An 18,796-nucleotide genomic window follows, 5' to 3' on the forward strand; every position below is an offset into this window, starting at 1 on the left:
CTTTTTGAATAGAAGTTCTTGGGATATGGCCTCTTGTTAATGTGTAGGGCCATCTGTTGGGGGTATTTAGGGATTATGCCTGCTCTAGCTGGCTTTACCAGTTTGTTTTCCCCTCTTTGTCTCAGTTTTTTCACTGGTAAGATAGGAAGAATTTATTATCTGTCAGAGGGCTTCCTCTCAGCCTCACTCTCTATCTCAAAGTGGTGGGGGGAAACGGTGGGGTAGGAGGGGAGTGGTGAGCCAGTTCTCCAGCCAAGCGCACAGACTGGCTCATACCTGCAAGAACATGCAAAGTCCCTTGAGTGACACACCCAGGCACCCAGGCTGACACATCTCTTTAAGTGGGGGGTGACAGATGGCAGGCAGTGGCAAGCCAGTGAGGAGCCCCCAGGGCTTGGTGAGGGTAAGCCCAAGGAATGGAAAGGTGGTCCTTTTTTTTTTTTTTTTTTCTGAGACGGAGTCTTGCTGTGTCCCCCAGGCTGGAGTGCAGTGGCACAATCTCAGCTCACTGTAACTTCTGCCACCCAGGTTCAAGCAATTCTCCTGCCTCAGCCTCCCGAGTAGCTGGGACCACAGGCATGCACCACCACACCTAGCTAGTTTTTTGGTATCTTTTAGTAGAGACAGGGTTTCACCATGTTGGCCAGGCTGGTCTCGGACTCCTGACCTCAGGTGATCCTGCCTTGGCCTCCCAAAGTGCTGGGATTTCAGGCGTGAGCCACCGTGCTCAGCCTGAAGGGTGGCCTCTTGACCTCCAGTCCTGGAGCCCATGAAATTGGGCAGGTAGTCATACCTGGGCATGGGTTAGATGGGTGTGGGTCCCTATTAACTCTGAGTATGAGCTCATGTGCATGTGTGTATATGTTTATATATGGATGCCTTCATTGTATGCACAGATACCCATGATTATCCATGTGTGTACATAGGAATGGCACCTTCTGTCTGATTGGAAATGAGACTCCAGAGTTACCCCAAGCATGATGCACACCGCCTTATTGTTTTTTGAGATGGTGTCTCCCTATGTTGCCCAGGCTGAAGTGCAGTGGCATGATCACATCTCATTGCAGCCTCAACTACCCACACTCAATTGATCCTCCTACCTCAGCCTCCTGAGTAGCTGGGACTACAGGCGCTGGCCACCATACCTAGCTAATTTTTGTATTTTCAGTAGAGACAGGGTTTTGCCATGTTGGCGAGGCTGGTATTCAACTCCTGGATTCAAGTGATCCTCCTGCCTTGGTCTCCCAAAGTGCTATGATTACAGGCCTGCACTGCCTTGCCTGGCCCCACCGCCTCTTTTTACAGTCTGCAGGCCCAGACCAGGGTCTCAGAATACTAAGCCCACTTTCTGGGGCCAGGGTCAGTAGATGGCTTTGCTGCTGTATGATTCTAAGCAAGTATCTTGACCTGTGTGTCCCTCAGTGCACCTCAGTTTCCTCACCTATAAAATGAGGGGTCTCCTCCAGCCCAGATAATAAATCTCTGTAGTGGACAGGAGGAATGGGTCCTAGGGGTTTCAGGAGGGACCTCCACTGTCCCCCACTTCCATGGGTACCTCTGACTCTACAGAGAATTGGAACACTGAGATCTGACATAGCAGCCTAGAAATGGGGTTCAGCTAATGCTGGGAACAGAAGCTGGTCACTTAGGTACCAGAACGTGGCCAAGAACCCCATTCTCTGGGCTTGGGGAACCAGAACCCTCTCAACAGACCATTGCCTGTACACAGGATAGAGGGTCCAGGTGTATACTGCTGTACCAGCCACCCTTCTGGAGCTTCAAGCTATAACTACTGAGCCTTTAATGAAAGTCTACTCTATGCAAGACCCCCACAAGCTGGGTGGGGGCAATACAGGGACAAAGACCCTGCCCTTGGGATGCCAACTATCCACTTGAGAAGACATTCACATACAATGAATCATCATCACTTACTGTTATTGAACAAATAAATGACTATCCATCAAGGTAGCTATCAACACGTGGGTAGGAACAAGGAAGGCTACCTAGAGGAAAAAAGAGTGACTAAAATCTCTTTCTTTTTTCTTTCTTTCTTTTTTTTTTTTTAAGAGACAGGGTCTGGGCTGGGCGAGGTGGCTTATACCTGTAATCCCAGCACTTTGGGAGGCCGAGGTGGGCAGATCATGAGGTCAAGAGATCGAGACCATCCCGGCCACCATGGTGAAACCCCATCTCTACTAAAAATACAAAAATAAAAAAATAAAGAATAAAAAGAGACAGGGTCTGGCTCTGTCATCCAAGCTGGAATGCAGTGGCTTGATCATAGCTCACTGTAACCTTAAACCCAAGTGATCTTCTTGTCTTAGCCTCCCGAGTAGCCGGGACTACAAGTGAATGCCATCTGGCTAATTTTTTCATTTTTTGCAGAGAAGGGGTTTACAGTCTCTCTGTAAGACTGTTGGCCAGGCTGGTCTGAAACTCCTGGCCCCAAGCAATCCTCCTGCCCTGGCCTCCCAAAGTGTTGGTATTACGGGTGTGAGCCACCACACTTGCCCAAGTAGAATCTTGAAGACGGGAAAGATCTGGATTTCAGAAAGTTCTGAAGAAGGCATTCCAGGCAAGGGAAACAGCTTGAGCAAAAGGGTGGAGGTGCGAGAGTACTGAAGAGACAATGAGGAGTTTGACTTTAGCACAAGGTGCGTGTAGGAGAAGGGGAGGTGAAGCTGGAGAGAACCAGGGCTGGAGCATGGGGGGCATGAGTGCTGTGTTAGGAGTGTGGGGCTTTGGGAGCCACATCAGGTTTTAGAACAAACAAGTGTTGTGACAGGAGAGACATGTTTGGGATTATTTAGTTAAAGTCAGCAAGTAGGATATGAGGTTAGCAGGAAGTGGCTGTGATGGGCAGAGGCTCAGAACTGCATGGCATGAGGACACTTTGGGTATAACACTCCAAGGGCCACAATGCCACTCCCCACCCCTCAGGCTCTGGTTATTTTTTTCTGGCTTCTTCCTCTGTCACTAGGGTTAAGGACTCCCTCGGGAGTTTCAGATTAGGCTGGGACAGTTTTATCACTGCTAGAGCATTAAGCTCTGGCCTAGGTCACCTCCAGCCTCCTTTTGGCAGATGGGCAGTTCTCAGACCAGACCAGCCCTGCTCTGCTGACCCAGAACTTCTGGCCCTGGAGATTCTGAGATGTGTATTTGTGGTCTCTCCTCAGGCATCTCCCAGGCCACTGGGAGAGTTGGGGCCTAGAGTGTGGGGTGGGCAGAATCCTGAGGGCAGAGAGTTTGGAAGAATCTTACAATGGCAGCTTTAGAGGGAAGCCTGGATGCATTGTTTGACAAACTGAGACCCAGAGAGGTAACATGACTTGAGGTCACACAGCAAGTCTAGGGCACAGTCAGGACTGAAAGCCAGTCCTGGGGAGGATGAAGCACCCTGGGGTTTAGACCATCTGGTGCATGTAGAGAATGGAGAGGATCAGGGCTGGGAGCTATGAGTTCAAATCCTGGCTCTGCCACTGACTATACTTTTGTGACCTAGGAAAGTCACTTGAGCTCTCAGAGTCTGTTTCCTCAACTGTAAAACCAGGAAAATATCCACCTTTTGGGTTGTTGTGAAGATCAAAAAAACATACATAAAGCACCATAGCACAGGTCGTGGCACACAGTAAGTGTTCAAATGTCTGCTAGCGGTATGGTGGTGCAATAGTAGGTGCCCAATAAATGTTGAATGCATTGTTGAATACGAGTTCACACGCTAACAGTGAGCTTGTGAGACTCAGCTTCCTCACGTGTAAATCAGGACTCATAATCAGTCCTCGTTCTACCACTTCTGTACAGCCCCGGTAGCAACGTGGATTAAATAAAGTGTGTAAACGTTCAAGTGCAGAGCCGTCTCAGGTCAATGTTTACTCAGCTCAGGGCAATTCCTCTCCAAGTCCTACTCTGCAAAATTTCCCGTCAGCTTCACTAAGTTCTCTACATTCCCAGATGCTTCCCCGGAACCGCGGGTGGGGGATGCCCCCTTTCTCAAGCCTGCCAAGCTGATGAAAAACAGGTTGGGTAAACAGAAAGTGTGTAGGGCTGAGGAGGTGAGCCAGAGGAGGGAGAGCGAGGAGAAGGGCAGCGGGGAGAATGGAGGTGCACGGACGTGGTGTGTATCGGGGAACTTGGATATAGGATGCAGTAAAAGGATTTGGGGAGCAGTGGGAGAGGTGAGGGCGCTGCGATCCGGGAAGAGTCAGGAAGATGAGGAGCCGGTAGGAGGCTGTGGAGAGCCTCCCCGCGGAGAGATCGCCGCGGCGCAGGGCTCCCAGCTCCCCGCAGCCGCCTCCCCCGACCACCCGAACCCCCACCCGGCTCCGAGAGCGTTTCCCGGCCCAAGCGCCCGGCCCGCAAACCGGGAGGAAAGGGGCGGGGCGGGGGGATCCTCAGCCTACGATTGGCCGCCGCCCGCCACCCGGTGACGCGAAGCAGGCGGGCCCCTTTGTGACGTCACAATCAGCTGTTTGAACGTTCCAATTTGTGCCGTGAGCCCCGCCGCAGCGGCCGCACAGACTCAAAGCCCAGCGGGCGAGCGCAGCAGCCCGGAGCGACTGCGGCCTCGCCGCCTCTCCCGCGAGCCCCAGCGATGCGGCCGGGCCTGTAAGCGGCCGGCGACTCTGGGACGCCCCGCCACCCAACTACCTCAGCGCCGCGCCTCCCACCCCCGCCCCCAGGTGAGTCCCGACCAGCGTGGGCCTGGGGGGGACTCCCCCGCCACGGACACGCCCTGCGCCCCCTGCGCCCGGGCCTTTGTCTGTCTCCGCCGGCGGCCGCCGGGGCCGCGTTCCCGGCTCCCGATTGGTTGCCGCACGCCCGGTAGCCCATGACGTCGTTCTATTTGCATATGACATTGAGACGTCACCAAGGCCGGCACCGCCCCCACGGGCTCGGGTCGCTTGTCCTCCCTTGACCCGGTAGCCGCTGTGTCGGGGCTAGGCCTTGGGTCAGACGCTGCCATCCAAAGGGGACTGCAGGGGGGTCGGCGATTTCCTAGGCTAATCCAGGGGCTGGGATCAGGCCTCTGATCCCCTACTTTCTCTTTGCAACCTGAGGAGTCAGACCGCGCTGCTGGGCCTAGGTTGAGGGGGCCGTCAGGAGTTCAGGGCTGCCTCGGACTCTAGGTCTTTGGGACGGCACCAGATGGTGGTGGGATCCCCTCCCTCTGGCTCCAGACTCCGCCCCCAGGGACTAACAGAATAACATCCTCCTAATCCCTGATTTGTGTGCAGTGCCTTAGCTGATGTCACTCCCAGACCCAAAATGAGGGGTCTTAGAACCGAGTTCACAGAAGGGGCAACAGGCCCAGAGAGGAGGATTAGCTCACCGGAGGTCACACAGCCAATTAGAGTCATGCTCACTGAGTGACAGATGCATTATTAGCCAGGGGCATAGACATAGCAGAGGCTCAATACAAGTGGCAAGATACACATCCGCCTTCCTCTGGGGACCCGATATTGGGCTCAGCATCATCACGGTTTGATAGGCTCCTAGGTTCTGCTTACTCCTGGACCCTTTTCCAGGGAATCTCTGGAGATAGGTTCACCTTTTGTGGTCCTGACCCCTTCTGTCCTCACTATACTTTGGAGTCCTAGAGTCCAATAAAATCGCTGCCTCCCAGCTGTTTTGATCACAGAGAGGTGAGTCATTGGCTGCCTCCTCTCCAGGACTGATGTTGGGGTGGAGGGTGGGGTGAGGGTTCCCTCTATTGGCCCTTTACCTCCCCAACTCCCTAGGTTGTCAGCCAAGAAGGACCTAACAATTGCCAAGTGTTTTCTTGCTCCCTCCTCACCCCTTCTGCCCACAGAGAGTATAGGAGAAGGGATAGGAAAAGGAGAGTTTATGTCTTAACAAGTGGATGGGGCCTAGAGGCAGAACCAGGAACTCCATTGCAGCTGGGAGTTTGCTCAAGGATGGGCTGGGGATAGGGGTGGCTTAGGGCTCAAATGCTATTCTGGGCAGAGCTGCTGTAGTTATTAAAGGGAATGCTTCTCCCTGGAGCAGAACTGGGAATGTGAGAACCAGGAAGCTGGCAGGGCTGGGAAAGAAAATCTGGGAAGCTCCCCAAGTGGTCAGGAGAGGGGGCAGGCACTGGCTGGCTGGTGCTGCTGTCACTCTTGGCTGTCACTGACTTGCTGTGTGACCTCAGGCAGGGAGCTTCTCCCCTGAGCCTCTTTCAGTAAATGCATGCTAAATCTTGGTGCCAGGAACTCCAGATACTTTTGTAGCTAGGCGAGGGGTGGTGTGGCTAGGTCAAGGTCTCTCTTTGACCTCCCTATACCCCTTCATCATTATATTCTTGGGGATTGTTTGTGGAGTCTTTTCTGTGTACAGTCTGGACTGGATGCTTAGTAACTTGGGATTAGGCCTGCCCTGCCACTATCCAGCCACGTATTTTTGGATAGACTTATGTCCTCTTTCTGATCATCAGATTGTAAAATGGGCTGGGGGAATATGATGGTCCCTGAAATAGCTCTTAACTTCTCTTTCATATTCCATTAAGTACTAGGTTCTTGGAAAGAGGATGTGCCTTATCAAGGCCTCAATATTCCCTTCCTTCAAGAAGGGCCAAACTTTCTGGGCTTTTGGTAATGGAGTCACTAGCTCCCTGTGGCTACAGATGAGTTAGGGTACGTGGATTGTGCTAGGTGGACACTAGTTGGGGGTGGCCTCACCTTCATAACCCCTGTAGATCTCCCACCTCAATCCCACCAGGGAAGCCAGCATCTTGAGCCTGCTGTGCATCTGGAAATGTGGAAATATTCTCAGGGTATGGAAGTGAGGTGATTCTGCAGCAAGTGTGAAAACATTCCCAGGGAATAGAGGGAGGAAGCAATAAGCATGGAAATACTGCAGGTGGATTAGCAGAAAGAGTAGAAATGCCTCCAGGGAACGGAAGTCTGGACATGTCCCCAGGAAGTTCTACAGGAAGTGTGGAAACACCCTTACAGAATGGCAACAAGTGGCTCAGCAGCAAAACCACTGACCATCTTTAGGGAACAGGTGTGGAGAGTCAGTCAGGCTTCAGGTACATCCTGGGGAGTATGGCCAGCAGCCCCCAGCCAATCTGTAGTCCTGAGGTAGGCTGACATGGGGAGGTGGGGTGCATTTAGAGCCACCACCATTTCTGGAGCAAGGGGCCTCCCTCTTAATCTTCACCCAGGGAAAGATTGGTTGAGGGCTTTCTTGGGTCCGGGTCCAACCCTCAGTGCTCATCCTTAAGGGCCCCTGGAATCTGACAGCTCCCTTCCTCCATCATCACCCCCCACTGACCTGCTGTCTCCCTGAGCCCAAGCAACCTGATCTTCCTCCTAGCCTGGGATGCTGCCCTTGAACAGGAGCCGGCATGCCGTCTTTACACCTCATATGACAGACACAACTGAGGTGTGCCAAATCACATGGTAAGATGGTAGCAGTTCTATGGGATTTCTGCTGGCCAGTGCTTTTTAAACCACACAGGCTCCAGGAGTGGTTCTTAATCTCTGGGGTCAAGGATTGCTGTTTAGGAAATCATGATGAAAGCCAAGGTCCCTTTTCCCAGAAAAATACACATGGGCAATGATCCCTGGCCACCAAGTTGAAAATACCAAATTCAGACAGACACCCAGCAAAGGCAATAGAATACAGTGATTCTGGGTGCTACTTCTGGAATCTGACTGCATGGGTTCAAATCCCACCTTTGTCTCTTACTAGCTATGAGACTTTGGGACAGTTACCCTCTCTGAGCCTCAATTTCTTCAACTGTAAAGTAAGGATAGTAATTATTATCCAATTCCTGTAGTTGTTGTAAGGATTACATGAGGTAATATAGGTAAAGCTGCTTAGTATAGTGCCTGGAACATGAATGTTAGCTATATTACTATTATTTTGAGACCGAGTCTCACTGTGTCACCCAGGCTGGTGTGCAGTAATGCCTCCTAGGTTCCAGCGATTCTCCTGCCTCAACCTGGAATTACAGGCACCTGCCACCATGCCCAGTTAATTTTTGTATTATTAGTAGAGATGGGGTTTCACCATGTTGGCCAGGCTGGTCTTGAACTCCTGACCTCAAGTCATCCACCTGCTTCTGCCTCTTTTGCCATTGACCATCTTTTTTTTTTTCTTGAGATGGAGTCTGGCTCTGTTGCCAGGCTAGAGTGCAGTGGTGCAATCTCGGCTCACTGCAAACTTCGCCTCCTGGGTTCAACCAGTTCTCCTGCCTCAGCCTCCCTCAGCTGGGATTACAGACATGTGCCACCATGCCCAGCTAATTTTTTAATTTTTAGTAGAGATGGGGTATCACCATGCTGGCAGGATGGTCTCAATCTCCTGACCTCATGATCCACCTGCCTCGGCCTCCCAAAGTGCTGGGATTACAGGCATACACCAGCGTGCTCAGTCACCATTGACTATCTTTAGGGACTAGGTGTGGAAAGTAAGTCAGGCTTCAGGTACGAGCTTGACTAAATACATACATACATACGTAAATTTTTGAGACAGTGTCTTGCTCTGTCGCCAGGCTGGAGTGCAGTGACGCGATCTCAGCTCACTGCAATCTCCACCTCCCGGGTTGAAGTCATTCCCCTGCCTCAGCCTCCCAAGTAGCTGGGACTATAGGCATGCACCACCATGCCCGGCTAATTTTTTTGTATTTTAGTAGAGATGGGGTTTCACCATGTTTGCCAGGATTGTCTTGATCTCCTGACCTTGTGATCCGCCCGCCTCAGCCTCCCAAAGTGCTGGGATTACAGGCATGAGCTACACTGCCCAGCTAGCCTAGCTATATTATGATGATAACAAGTAAACAATATGGGCAATTTCCTCCCTGCCTGGAGAACTCCTATTTACTCCTCAAGGTCCAGCTTGGATGTCCAATTCTCTGGAGACCTTCCCTGACACAGCTGTGTCATGTGTCACTCTTTCCATGTTCCTAAAGCACCCTGTAATAATAATTTATTACTTTGTTGAGTGTTTAACATATGCCCAGATGCAGTTCTAAGCACTTTGTAAGTGTTTAGCTCATTTAGTTCTTTTTTCCCCCTTCAACAACTTTGGTATAGCTCATTTAATTCTTATTACAGCCTGGAGGAGGATACTATTACTAGCTCATTTAATTCTTATAAGAGCCCGGAGGAAGGTACTATTATCATTGCCTTTTGAGAGATGAGAAAACTAGGCACAGATAAGTTAAATAACTTCCTAAATTCATACAAAAGATTTTTTTTAAAAAAGCCTGGATTTGAATGAAGAAAGCCCATACCCCCAAAGCGTCCGCACACATCCCTGTTTTGTGTACCCTTCTCCCTGTTCTGGGGGTAATATCTTCTGTCCTCTGCCCCAGGCCAGGAGTGGGGTGAACCTCAATCAATGGTGGCTCTGACGCCCTTCTATGATTCCCAGGTTTTTGCACTGCCATAGGGCGCCCCCGTGAGGCCGCTTCGCCCCCCACCATGTTCCAACGCCTCACCAGCCTCTTCTTCAGCACCCCCCCGGCCCCTGAAGACCCCGACTGCCCCCACGCCTTCGTGTCAGAGGAGGATGAAGTGGACGGCTGGCTCATCATTGACCTGCCGGGTGAGGCCTGGGTCAGCCTCCTGGGCCTGTGAAGTCATCCTAAGGGCAGATGGTCGAGCAGCGGAGGGGAAGGGCTGGGGGATTGAGGGGGTCCCCCAAGCCTACTGGAGGTGGGGTCACGGGGCCCCTTCCCATGAAAGCCGGGGCCCTCTCCTGGCGGCTCAGGAGAGGCTGCAAGTCAGGACCCCTAGGGCAGCAGGGCGAGACTCGGCCTGTGGGTACCCCGGGGCGCTGCGGACAGGCTTCGTGTCTGACTAACGATGCCCTTTCTCTCCCCGCCCCCTTGTCCCGTGTGTGTGTGTCCCTCCCCGCTGCTCCCCTCCTCTGCACGGCTCCCACCCCGCGCCCCGTAGACAGCTACGCGGCTCCACCCAGCCCCGGGGCCGCCCCTGCCCCCGCGGGCCGCCCTCCGCCCGCGCCCTCCTTGATGGACGAGAGCTGGTTTGTTACCCCTCCCGCCTGTTTTACTGCAGAGGGGCCTGGGCTCGGTCCCGCCCGCCTCCAGAGCAGCCCCCTGGAGGACCTCCTCATCGAACACCCCAGCATGTCCGTTTACGTCACCGGCAGCACCATAGTGCTGGAGCCTGGGCCCCCTTCCCCACTTCCAGAGGCGGCCCTGCCTGACGGCGACCTCAGCGAAGGGTAAGCGGGCCGGAGGCGGAGCCTGGAGGCCCAGGGAGATGGATCTTGGAGGCCAGGGTCCAGGGCAGGAAGCGTTCGAGCATGTAGCGGCCTTGGGAGGGTTGCCTTTGAGACAAAGTCGGGGGCCCGTGGGCCCCGGGGAGAGGCTAGCAGCGGGACTTAGGGTGAGGGGCGGGGCTGTTGGATGGGAGAGGCGTGGCCTCGTGGCCGGGGCGGAGCTTGGGAGGGAGGGGCGGGGCTAAGAGGCCACGGACGGATTTGGAGGCTTGAGGAGCGTGGCTGGAGTGCCGTGGGAGTGGGACTTAAACAGAAAGGCAAGGGTGGAATTGAGGGTAGGAGTCCAGTCTTCCCCAGGGTCCAGTTTACCTGTCAGGGGCTAGAACCGAGGAGACACCTCCAGGTTGGTACCCACAAGAAGGGCGTCGGGCACCCCAATCTGAGCAGACACAGAACTGCAGCAAGGCAAGGGTGGGAGATGGCAGCGCCCCTTAGGCCTCCCGCCCAGCTTACCCGGCCTGACCCTGCCCCGCTCTGTGTCCACAGGGAGTTGGCGCCCGCCCGCCGAGAGCCCCGGGCCGCGCGCCACGCCGCTCCTCTACCCGCGCGGGCGGCGCTGCTGGAGAAGGCGGGCCAGGTGCGGCGGCTGCAGCGGGCCCGGCAGCGGGCGGAGCGCCACGCGCTGAGCGCCAAGACAGTGCAGCGGCAGAACCGAGCCCGCGAGAGCCGTCCGCGCCGGCCCAAGCACCAGGGCAGCTTCATCTACCAGCCGTGCCAGCGCCAGTTCAACTACTGAGCGTCTGCTGGTCGCGCCGCGAACCCCTTGCCGACTACCGATCCCCGTCGGGCCCCTCCGACGCCTCGGGCTGGACGCCGAAACCTCCCTCCTTAAAGCGTGTGAGGTTGGGTGATAGCCGTTCCTTCCCTGACACCCTCACTTTCCCCATCTCTGATCCTCTAATCTGCTTCTGAGCCCCCTTTCAAGCCCCCTTCACCCTCGCTCTTTCTGGCCCCCATCCCCAGCATCTAATCATCCACGCCCCCTACTCCTGACTCCTCCATCCTTTCTTCTCTGGTCCGCATCCCTGCCTCTCCCGTTCACCCTTGCCCTCCAGTCCTCTAGCTCTGGCCCACTCCTATTTCTGAAAGCTTCTTCCAGTCCCTGATCTGGCTCATTCCCCACCTTCAACTCCCACCTTACATGACTCACACTATCCCATGTTTGGCACTACACTCACCCCTGTTCCCTTATTCTTCATTCCCAGTAATTTGCTCCCAATGGTGGGGACCCTGAGCCCAGCTCTGACCGGGTAGAGCCTGTGCAGCCTGGGCCACTGTCATTGCCCTCTAGTAAGGGCTCGGGGTTTTGCTTTTAGTCTCCCCTTCCTTCTGCCTTGGGGGCTGTACTCTGTGGAGCTGCTTAGGCCTGGAAAGGTACAGTATGTAGAAGAGGACTGTGCAAGTGAGTTAGAGGGAGAAGACGGAGGGAATCTAGGAAATAAGGCAGCCTATTGGAGATTCAAACAGGACAGACATGTTGAGAAGCTGCAGAGAGCAGGGCACCAAGGGAGCTCGCACTTTGCTTGCTCAGAGAGGCAAAGCCCTGCTCCCAGGCTGAAGCCTGGAGTCTTCCCCCACTTCCCTTTTCTATAATCCATTCTTCTGCAGGTTCCTGAATCTGAAGGGCTTAGTTAGTACCTTGCCACTCTACCCCTGACATGTCACCCGAGTAGAAGCTGGGCAAGGTCCCACCATCCTGGCCGTTTGTTCACAAGCCCAAGGTGCTAGAATAGCTTAGGGGAGATGCAGGCCACAGGGCTTCTAGGCAGGCAAAGGGCATTCATCCTAGGTCAGAATGCAGAGCAGTGATGCTGGAGAGGACACACCATGGGGTGAAGCCATCCCAAGGCTGACAGCTCAGCCTTCACCTTGCTTGCCTCTGGTCTTGTATTTCACACCCTGCTCAGTATGGCTAGCCAGCAGTCCTGAGTAGGAGTCCAGGAGCCCCACTGTCCTAATCCCCCAATTGTTCGTATCCAGGTTCAGGGCCTTCAGGGGGCCTCTTCTCATTTTCTCCCACAGGCCTCTCTTTCTAGGTTGCTGGGGAGAAATGGGTGCCCCATGATCCCTCTCCTCTCCTCCTCCAGAAACTTGAATCCCTGGGGGAGACGGAAGGGGCAGAGGCTTCCCTCTTCTTGTGGAGATTGAATTTTGGGCTCAGACACCAGCAACAGCCTCTTGGGATGCCCGAGTTGCTTCCCAGTTCCTCTTTCTAGCCGTCCTTTTCTAGTGTACTCACTCTTCCTTGGCACTTTTAAGACTTCTTGGTACATATGAACATAGGTCTTCCCCTCACCCCAACTTTAGGTTTCCAGGCCTTACAGCCAAGCTGAGGCTTGGAGAAAACTCTGCATTCCCATGAGGGCAAAGGCAGCTGCCCTTCCTGACCCTATAGCCCCAGGCCTCATGGGGGATGTGTGGGGAAGGGATGGGGTATCCCCATGGATGCTGGGATGAAGGCAGAGGAAGACCTGTTGGGGTCTCCTATCCCAGGAAATAAGCCAAATTAACACTAAAAATTGATCAAAGCTCCCACACCAGTCCACTAGGGCCCCAGTAGTTGACAGCCTTGCTCCTCTCCCTAAGTTCTCCTTTAGTTACAACCTAGTTGCTTTTATTCTTCCAGCTACCACTTGGGCACTTCACAGCCAGCCTAGGGTCTTCGGCACCTCCAAGAGCTGAAACTCCCTCCAACCCTTTTTGCCTACTCCTCACTGCCAGCTGGGGCCTAGGCTCAGTCCTATGTGGTGCCCATGATCCTTCTGGTGGGGGAAGAGTTTAATTTATAGGGCATTTGGCTCAAATTTTAAAAGGCCTTGTGTTTACCTATATTTCTGGAGGCTCCTGTAGTTCTAGAACCCAATCTCTCACCTGGCTGGTTGCAAGGCTCATATTTTTTGTACTTTTCCTATAGATTCTGTAGCATTTGAGTGTGGCAATATTTTAATTGTGTATAGATTTCTAAGAACCAACACTACTCAGTCTCCTGCTAGTCTGACTCCTGAAGCATCAGACCTTGTCATACTGTATTGACTGTGTACGTGCCTTTCACCTTTGAGCATGCTTCAGGATTTTTTTTTTAAACCACAGAACTTGAATACATGAGGGAACCAGAGTTCACAAAGTCCTATGCAACCTTAGGAGGAGGTTAGAGTCTGTTTTGATTGATGTTTTCAGTGGCCCTAGAGGAGTTTGTACCAATTTGTGAGTATTAATATCAGTACTACCAGCACTTTGCCAAAACTGTGTCAGAGGGACCCCTGTTTCTAGAGTGAGTCCCAGTTACATCAAAGAGTGACTTCCAGTTATTCCCTAGTAAGTCTGAGTGGTTCCTTCAAGCTGGGTGTCTTTCCAGCCTTTGCCAGTCTAGCCCCAGCAGGGCAGCGTGTGTGTATGAATGCAGTTTGGTGCTGTTCTAGAGTATGCCTGCTCCCCAGCCCCCTGCCTGGAACCCTCTGATCAACTTGCTCTGATCTGTAATGTCTTAGGTGCAACAAGGACCCCAGCAGAGCTCTTGGATGCCCCCCTAGATCCATGTGGCTTTATGTGAGGGGACTGAATGCAGACACACCATAGCCCACTTCTACTACTTTCCCTCTCACCCTTCCACCTAGTTCCACGTGGAACCAACAAGTTGAGTGCGTCCCTGTTGGGTGTTCTCTGTTGAGACTGGCTGAAATGAGACTTTGGTTGACCATGTGATGTGTCGACAGACTCAAGGAAACAACCACCTCAACTGGGTCATGTGGCATGCCTGTGTATGTGTGTTAACAGAATTCTGATTGTTAGATTGTAATGCTATTCCTCTATGGGAGAAAAAAAATTAATATAAAGAAAAGCAAATAAAAATCTATTTAAAGCACATGATACTTTCTGCCTGAGTTGAGCTTAAGTATGAGAAGCACTTTGTAATCTTAAGCACAGTAGTGGCGTAGAGTATTATGATTAAGGTGGCTTTGGTGTGTGTCATATGGGAGAGGAAGAGGGTAGATAAGCTTACTGGGAACAGAGCCAGACAATGGCTTCTGACTCATAAATGACTACTTTTAGAGGATCTTTATAATGCAAGACACATACATGAAGACAGTTGGAATAGAGATGAGAGGAAGAGCATGACAGAATGACCAACTCATCCTTTTGGTCTTAGGCACTGGGTTACAGCAAGGACAAGGAGCCACTGGAGGGGAAAGGATGAAGTCTAACCCTAGGGGAGATGCAGCAGAAGGCTGAAGCCCAGGCTGAGACGAGTCCAGGGTCCCAAGCATCAAAATCCTGAAAGTTGGGGGTTGAGTGGGGCAGAAGCAGCTGTCTTTGGAGGTAACACACATTTCAAAGCAGGGCAGCCAGAATGAAATGTAGTGGACATCTCTGAAATATATAACACAAAATGACCCCTTTTATTTGGTAGCTGCTCCATCTAACCACAGAATTGGACTGAAGGTAGAAACTTGACCTAAACTGGGCTAGATTCTTGATGCTGGTACAATCTTAGATGCCAGTCTGGGCTTATCTCCTCTATGGAGGAAACGTAAGCACAATTGTTTTGGAGCAATCCACCATGCACATGGAGGAGCAGATGTGTGTGATGTGGTGAAAAATGCCATCTCTGCTACTGACAGCTTCCTGTCCCTAGAAAATCCTGGGTGGCCATTGATCTCTAAATTGGTTTTGTTATTTGCATCCAAAATAAATTTGAGCAATAGATATCAAAGTAGCTGGCACAGTGCTGAACAGAGCTAGTTTCTTCAAAGCCAAGAATGAGGTGAGCAAGTATGTACATTTTCCTCAACTTGCCAGGTGGGCATCTCAGGTGCAATGAGGACTAGATGAGAATCCCATTCACAAAGAAGGCTGTGTCTGCTTATTTAAGGACCAAAGAAAGAGCTTATCACCCAATAATCCCTTACCAATAACATAACTTTGTTCTATGACAATGACATTTATTTAACACATTATTTCACATTGTACAAATCCTTAGATTCTCTTTATTCACTGGTCCATTTCTACAACAAATACATCCAAAACACTATATAATAAAATTATTTACAACATTTCCAAATGAGAAGATTGCTTTTGCCCCCACTACTGCTATTCACACACAGTACTTCCACGGCACAGTACGTCATTAGGAGATCTAAAAATGCTCACCCTGTACTCTAGGCTGCTTAGGAAATGTGAAAACTAATAACATTTATAATGGCATTCGCTCCTTTCAATACAAGAAAACATTTTAGAAACCTTGAACTTCAACTTGCAACACCAAAAGGGCTCAACAATCCTGCTTTCCCCATTGCACTTTGTGAAACAGGTTGCAGGGACTAGGAAAAGGGCCACATTATTAAAATTACTAACTGTACAGAAATGGATTTAAAAAAGTCACAGCTCAAAATTGCTCTTTGTAAAAGTCACACACATTTACAAGCATCGTCACCGTCCTGGTTGTTTACTTGGATTTTCTTCGCTTGGATTGCACCGCACTGGTTATGTCTGTAGAGGGAAAGAAAGGACACGTTCAGTGGAGGTAACGCTTTACAGCAGTGTCCTTTGGGTGGTGCGCAACAAGCAGAGCAGACCTAAGGGGAGCACTATTGGACTTGGAAGCTGTCTGAGGGGCACTCTGAATGGAGAGAGTCGAAGGTGCTGCTTGAGGGCTTACATAGGAAGAGGGTGTGGCCCTGCATTGGGCAGAATTGGGGGAATGTGACTGAGGTGGTGGGAGATGAAGCACACCTGACTAGAGAAAAGTGCAGGGTGGAGACAGCCTTTGTAGCTGGGCAATTAACCTCACGGTTTCCTTCACCAGTTTCCATCATACAATGAAGTGTGACTACACAGACTGACAGTGTTTTTGGTGAGAAATCAGTAATGCCATAAGCAAGTGGTAAATTGTGTTAGAGTGCAAAATAACTGTCTTAGGATCCCTTCTGAAGCTAAGCTACTGTTTTAAGGTAAGGAACTCTTTTTGTCATGCTATAGTCAAGGTCTAAACAACACGACCATGGACTCTGGTCAATGAGTGTCTACTGTGGCCCAGCCAGTTATATCAACACTGTGGATACATATACATACAGTCATGAATGCAATTCAGAACAAGCAACAGCCTGCTCTGAGCCCAAGTGAGCCTGAAGGTTTCATGGAAGAGGTGGGAACTGAGTGATTTACACACAGAATGACAGTGACATAAAGGGAAATGACTATGTTTTGATTTCTTTAGTTTCTACTGTACAATCAGTATCTTAATCTTATGCTAGACTTAAACCGTGTTTCTTAAAATCTTTTTGGCCAGGCGTGATGGCTCACACCTGTAATCCCAACACTTTGGGAGACTGAGGCAGGAGGCTCACTTGAGCCGAGAAGTTTTGAAGCCAGCTTGGGCAAGATGGTGAGAACTAACCTCTACAAAAAGTAAAAAAAAAAAAAAAAAGAAAAAAATTAGCCAGGCATGGTGGCACATGCCTGTAGTCCCAGCTACTCAGGAGACCAAGGTAGGAGGATCACTTGAGCCCAGGAGTTCATGGCTGAAGGAGTTCAAGGCTAAAGTGAGCTATGTTCATGCCACTGTACTCTAGCCTGGGTGACACAGACCCTGTCTCTACTAAAAAAAAAAAAAAATCTACACAAAGTTATGGCAGAGTACAGTGAATAGCATGAAGCTCTCCAAATGTAAACATTTCTTTAGAATCTCATATTGATTGCAAAAGGTCACCTTTATTTCATATTTTGGTTTTAATATGAAAATAATGTTCTAAAATTACTTCTCATCAAGAAGAAAAAATGCTTCTACCTAATACATCAATAAAAAAGATGAATCAGATTTACCCATTTCTGGTAACTTGGCTGAGTTTTCTGATACTGCATATTAAGTTGTATTCTAAGCAAATTCTCCTTTGTTTTTTGTATCATAATATTTTGTGAACTCAGATGCTAATAAATATGTAGAGTTTGAGAAAAGGAAAAATTTTACTGCTCTGTTAGCTAAGGTGACTGCTAAGAAGTGAGGCCTAGATGACTTTCCAAGAGGTGACCAGTACAGTAATTTCAGGCTTCTGCTGATGGGAATTTCACTATGTTTATTTTCTTAGAGGTCATGTGTTTTTTGTGCCATGTGGTAGAATCAGTCTTTCTGGTTTACTCATTAGTCTTTTACTAATCAGAGGACAGTTAATCTGCTGGGATGTTAATAATGGTGTTCTTTATTTTAATTCATGTAAATTAAGAGTCTCACACAGCCCATACAACTCCCTAAAATCAATTCTTCACGTCCGACTCTCAAGCTTCATTTTCACTGAGGCAAATTTGTCACTTGCAGTAAAAATAGGCAGGGTTTTTGTCTTACCAGTGTTCATCCTCAGAAAAACATTCATTAATTGTGGGTAACACCCCCCATGGGCACCGAGGAAGGAGACCCATCCAGACCCCAGGCACAATTAGTGCCTGAAGAATATCTTATAGTGTTATTACTCAGCTATTTCCTTTATATAATCCTTTATATGTAATCATATATTAGTATATAGGATTAGTGCCTGAAGTATAACTTACTGTTTACATATATCTGTCTAGCTTATATAATCATACTTAATACTTATATCTAACATACTTAGTTCTATATATCTTTCTATATAATCACATAGGTATTGTAGTTGGAGCTGTACCGACACATTTAGTGCTGATTTATATAATCCTTCTATATAACCATACAATAGTCTGTAGTAGGAGGAATGCCTAGAACAGTCACAAAGCAGAAGCAGTACATGGGAAAACAGTCAGACCAGGACAAGAACCAAAGACCCAGGCGGTGGCGTCCCTGCCTGAAAGAGCATACACCATATGGCAGGCTTGGAGCAAGAGCCTCTCCTCATGATAAAGGAGTTGTAGTACCTTGCATCCAGTTCCTGTGGAAAGTAGGCCTCAGGCCTGAGATCCCATAAATAACCGAGGGAGAAGAAGCCCTCCGGTGTGACCAGTCATGGCGGCTGTACACCCTGTCTGTCTTTTCTCACTTCTGTGCTAGCTCAAATCACCCTCCCATAAATATCTTAAGAGAATAGCACAAGTCTGTCAGCTCCCACTGCATTGGCTTACAGTATCCTTCTATTAGAAATCCTTTGAAGTCTCCAGCCTCCAGATAAGAAGCGTTGCGCATGACACCTTTGCACACAGCCCACCTCCTTGCCTTGGTGACGTAATGGGGGTGGACCCCTTTTCTGTACACGACCCTCTACTACTGTGCACAGCATACATAATCATATGAGTCACAAGTGACAAAATGGGGTGGCCCCCTCACTTGTGACTTACATGATTATGTATGCCCTATTACTAAGCCTATAGATGATGACCTCAGTCATGACCCTGCCCGCTGCTTGTGCCTAATAAATACAGATGCTTCTGGGCATTTGGGGCTCTTGCCGATCTCCACTCACAGGTGGCGTGGCCCCCTAAGTCCAGATGCTTTTCACCAGTTCTTCACTGTCCTGTCTCTTTACTTCTCAGATCCTGCACCTCAGCACAGCATAAGGGACACCCCATGACCTTGTGGGGCCCT

The 18,796-nt window shown here is 50.4% G+C and overlaps 2 protein-coding genes across 8 annotated transcripts in view; one reads left to right on the forward strand and one right to left on the reverse strand.

Annotated features, from left to right (window-relative positions):
• The first annotated feature begins 4,511 nt into the window (after positions 1 to 4,511).
• TP53INP2 (tumor protein p53 inducible nuclear protein 2) lies at positions 4,512 to 14,118 on the forward strand. Of its 3 annotated transcripts, none has more exons than XM_012455147.3 (4): positions 4,512 to 4,679; positions 9,382 to 9,555; positions 9,909 to 10,197; positions 10,741 to 14,118. In XM_012455147.3, the coding sequence occupies exons 2-4, from the start codon at positions 9,432 to 9,434 to the stop codon at positions 10,988 to 10,990; spliced, it is 663 nt and encodes a 220-aa protein (XP_012310570.1). In that variant the 5' UTR covers positions 4,512 to 4,679; positions 9,382 to 9,431; the 3' UTR covers positions 10,991 to 14,118. The 3 variants fall into 3 exon arrangements, with proteins under 3 accessions (XP_012310570.1, XP_064238404.1, XP_064238403.1); XM_064382334.1 differs by lacking the exon at positions 4,512 to 4,679 and adding an exon at positions 4,861 to 7,403; XM_064382333.1 differs by lacking the exon at positions 4,512 to 4,679 and adding an exon at positions 4,861 to 5,642 and having other exon boundaries at positions 7,318 to 9,555.
• A 1,062-nt stretch (positions 14,119 to 15,180) lies between these two features.
• The window catches only part of NCOA6 (nuclear receptor coactivator 6), a 96,543-nt gene continuing 92,927 nt past the window's right edge, over positions 15,181 to 18,796 (reverse strand). For all 5 annotated transcript variants that reach the window (XM_012455141.2, XM_012455142.3, XM_012455143.2 and 2 more), the window contains one exon: positions 15,181 to 15,741. In XM_012455141.2, the coding sequence (XP_012310564.2) occupies positions 15,698 to 15,741 (44 nt within the window). In that variant the 3' untranslated portion in view covers positions 15,181 to 15,697. The remainder of the gene's footprint in view (positions 15,742 to 18,796) is intronic.

Source organism: Aotus nancymaae, unplaced genomic scaffold (assembly GCF_030222135.1).
Source record: "Aotus nancymaae isolate 86718 unplaced genomic scaffold, 86718_ANA_hifiasm-v0.15.2.pri h1tg000029l, whole genome shotgun sequence".
Lineage (NCBI taxonomy): Eukaryota > Metazoa > Chordata > Mammalia > Primates > Aotidae > Aotus > Aotus nancymaae.

Bases quoted from the DNA above. Each gene is read 5' to 3' on its own strand.
- TP53INP2 (XM_012455147.3), top strand. From the start codon at position 9,432: ATGTTCCAACGCCTCACCAGCCTCTTCTTCAGCACCCCCCCGGCCCCT. The intron at 9,556-9,908 runs GTGAGGCCTGGG...CGCGCCCCGTAG, and splicing joins GCTCATCATTGACCTGCCGG to ACAGCTACGCGGCTCCACCC. The intron at 10,198-10,740 runs GTAAGCGGGCCG...CTGTGTCCACAG, and splicing joins GACGGCGACCTCAGCGAAGG to GGAGTTGGCGCCCGCCCGCC.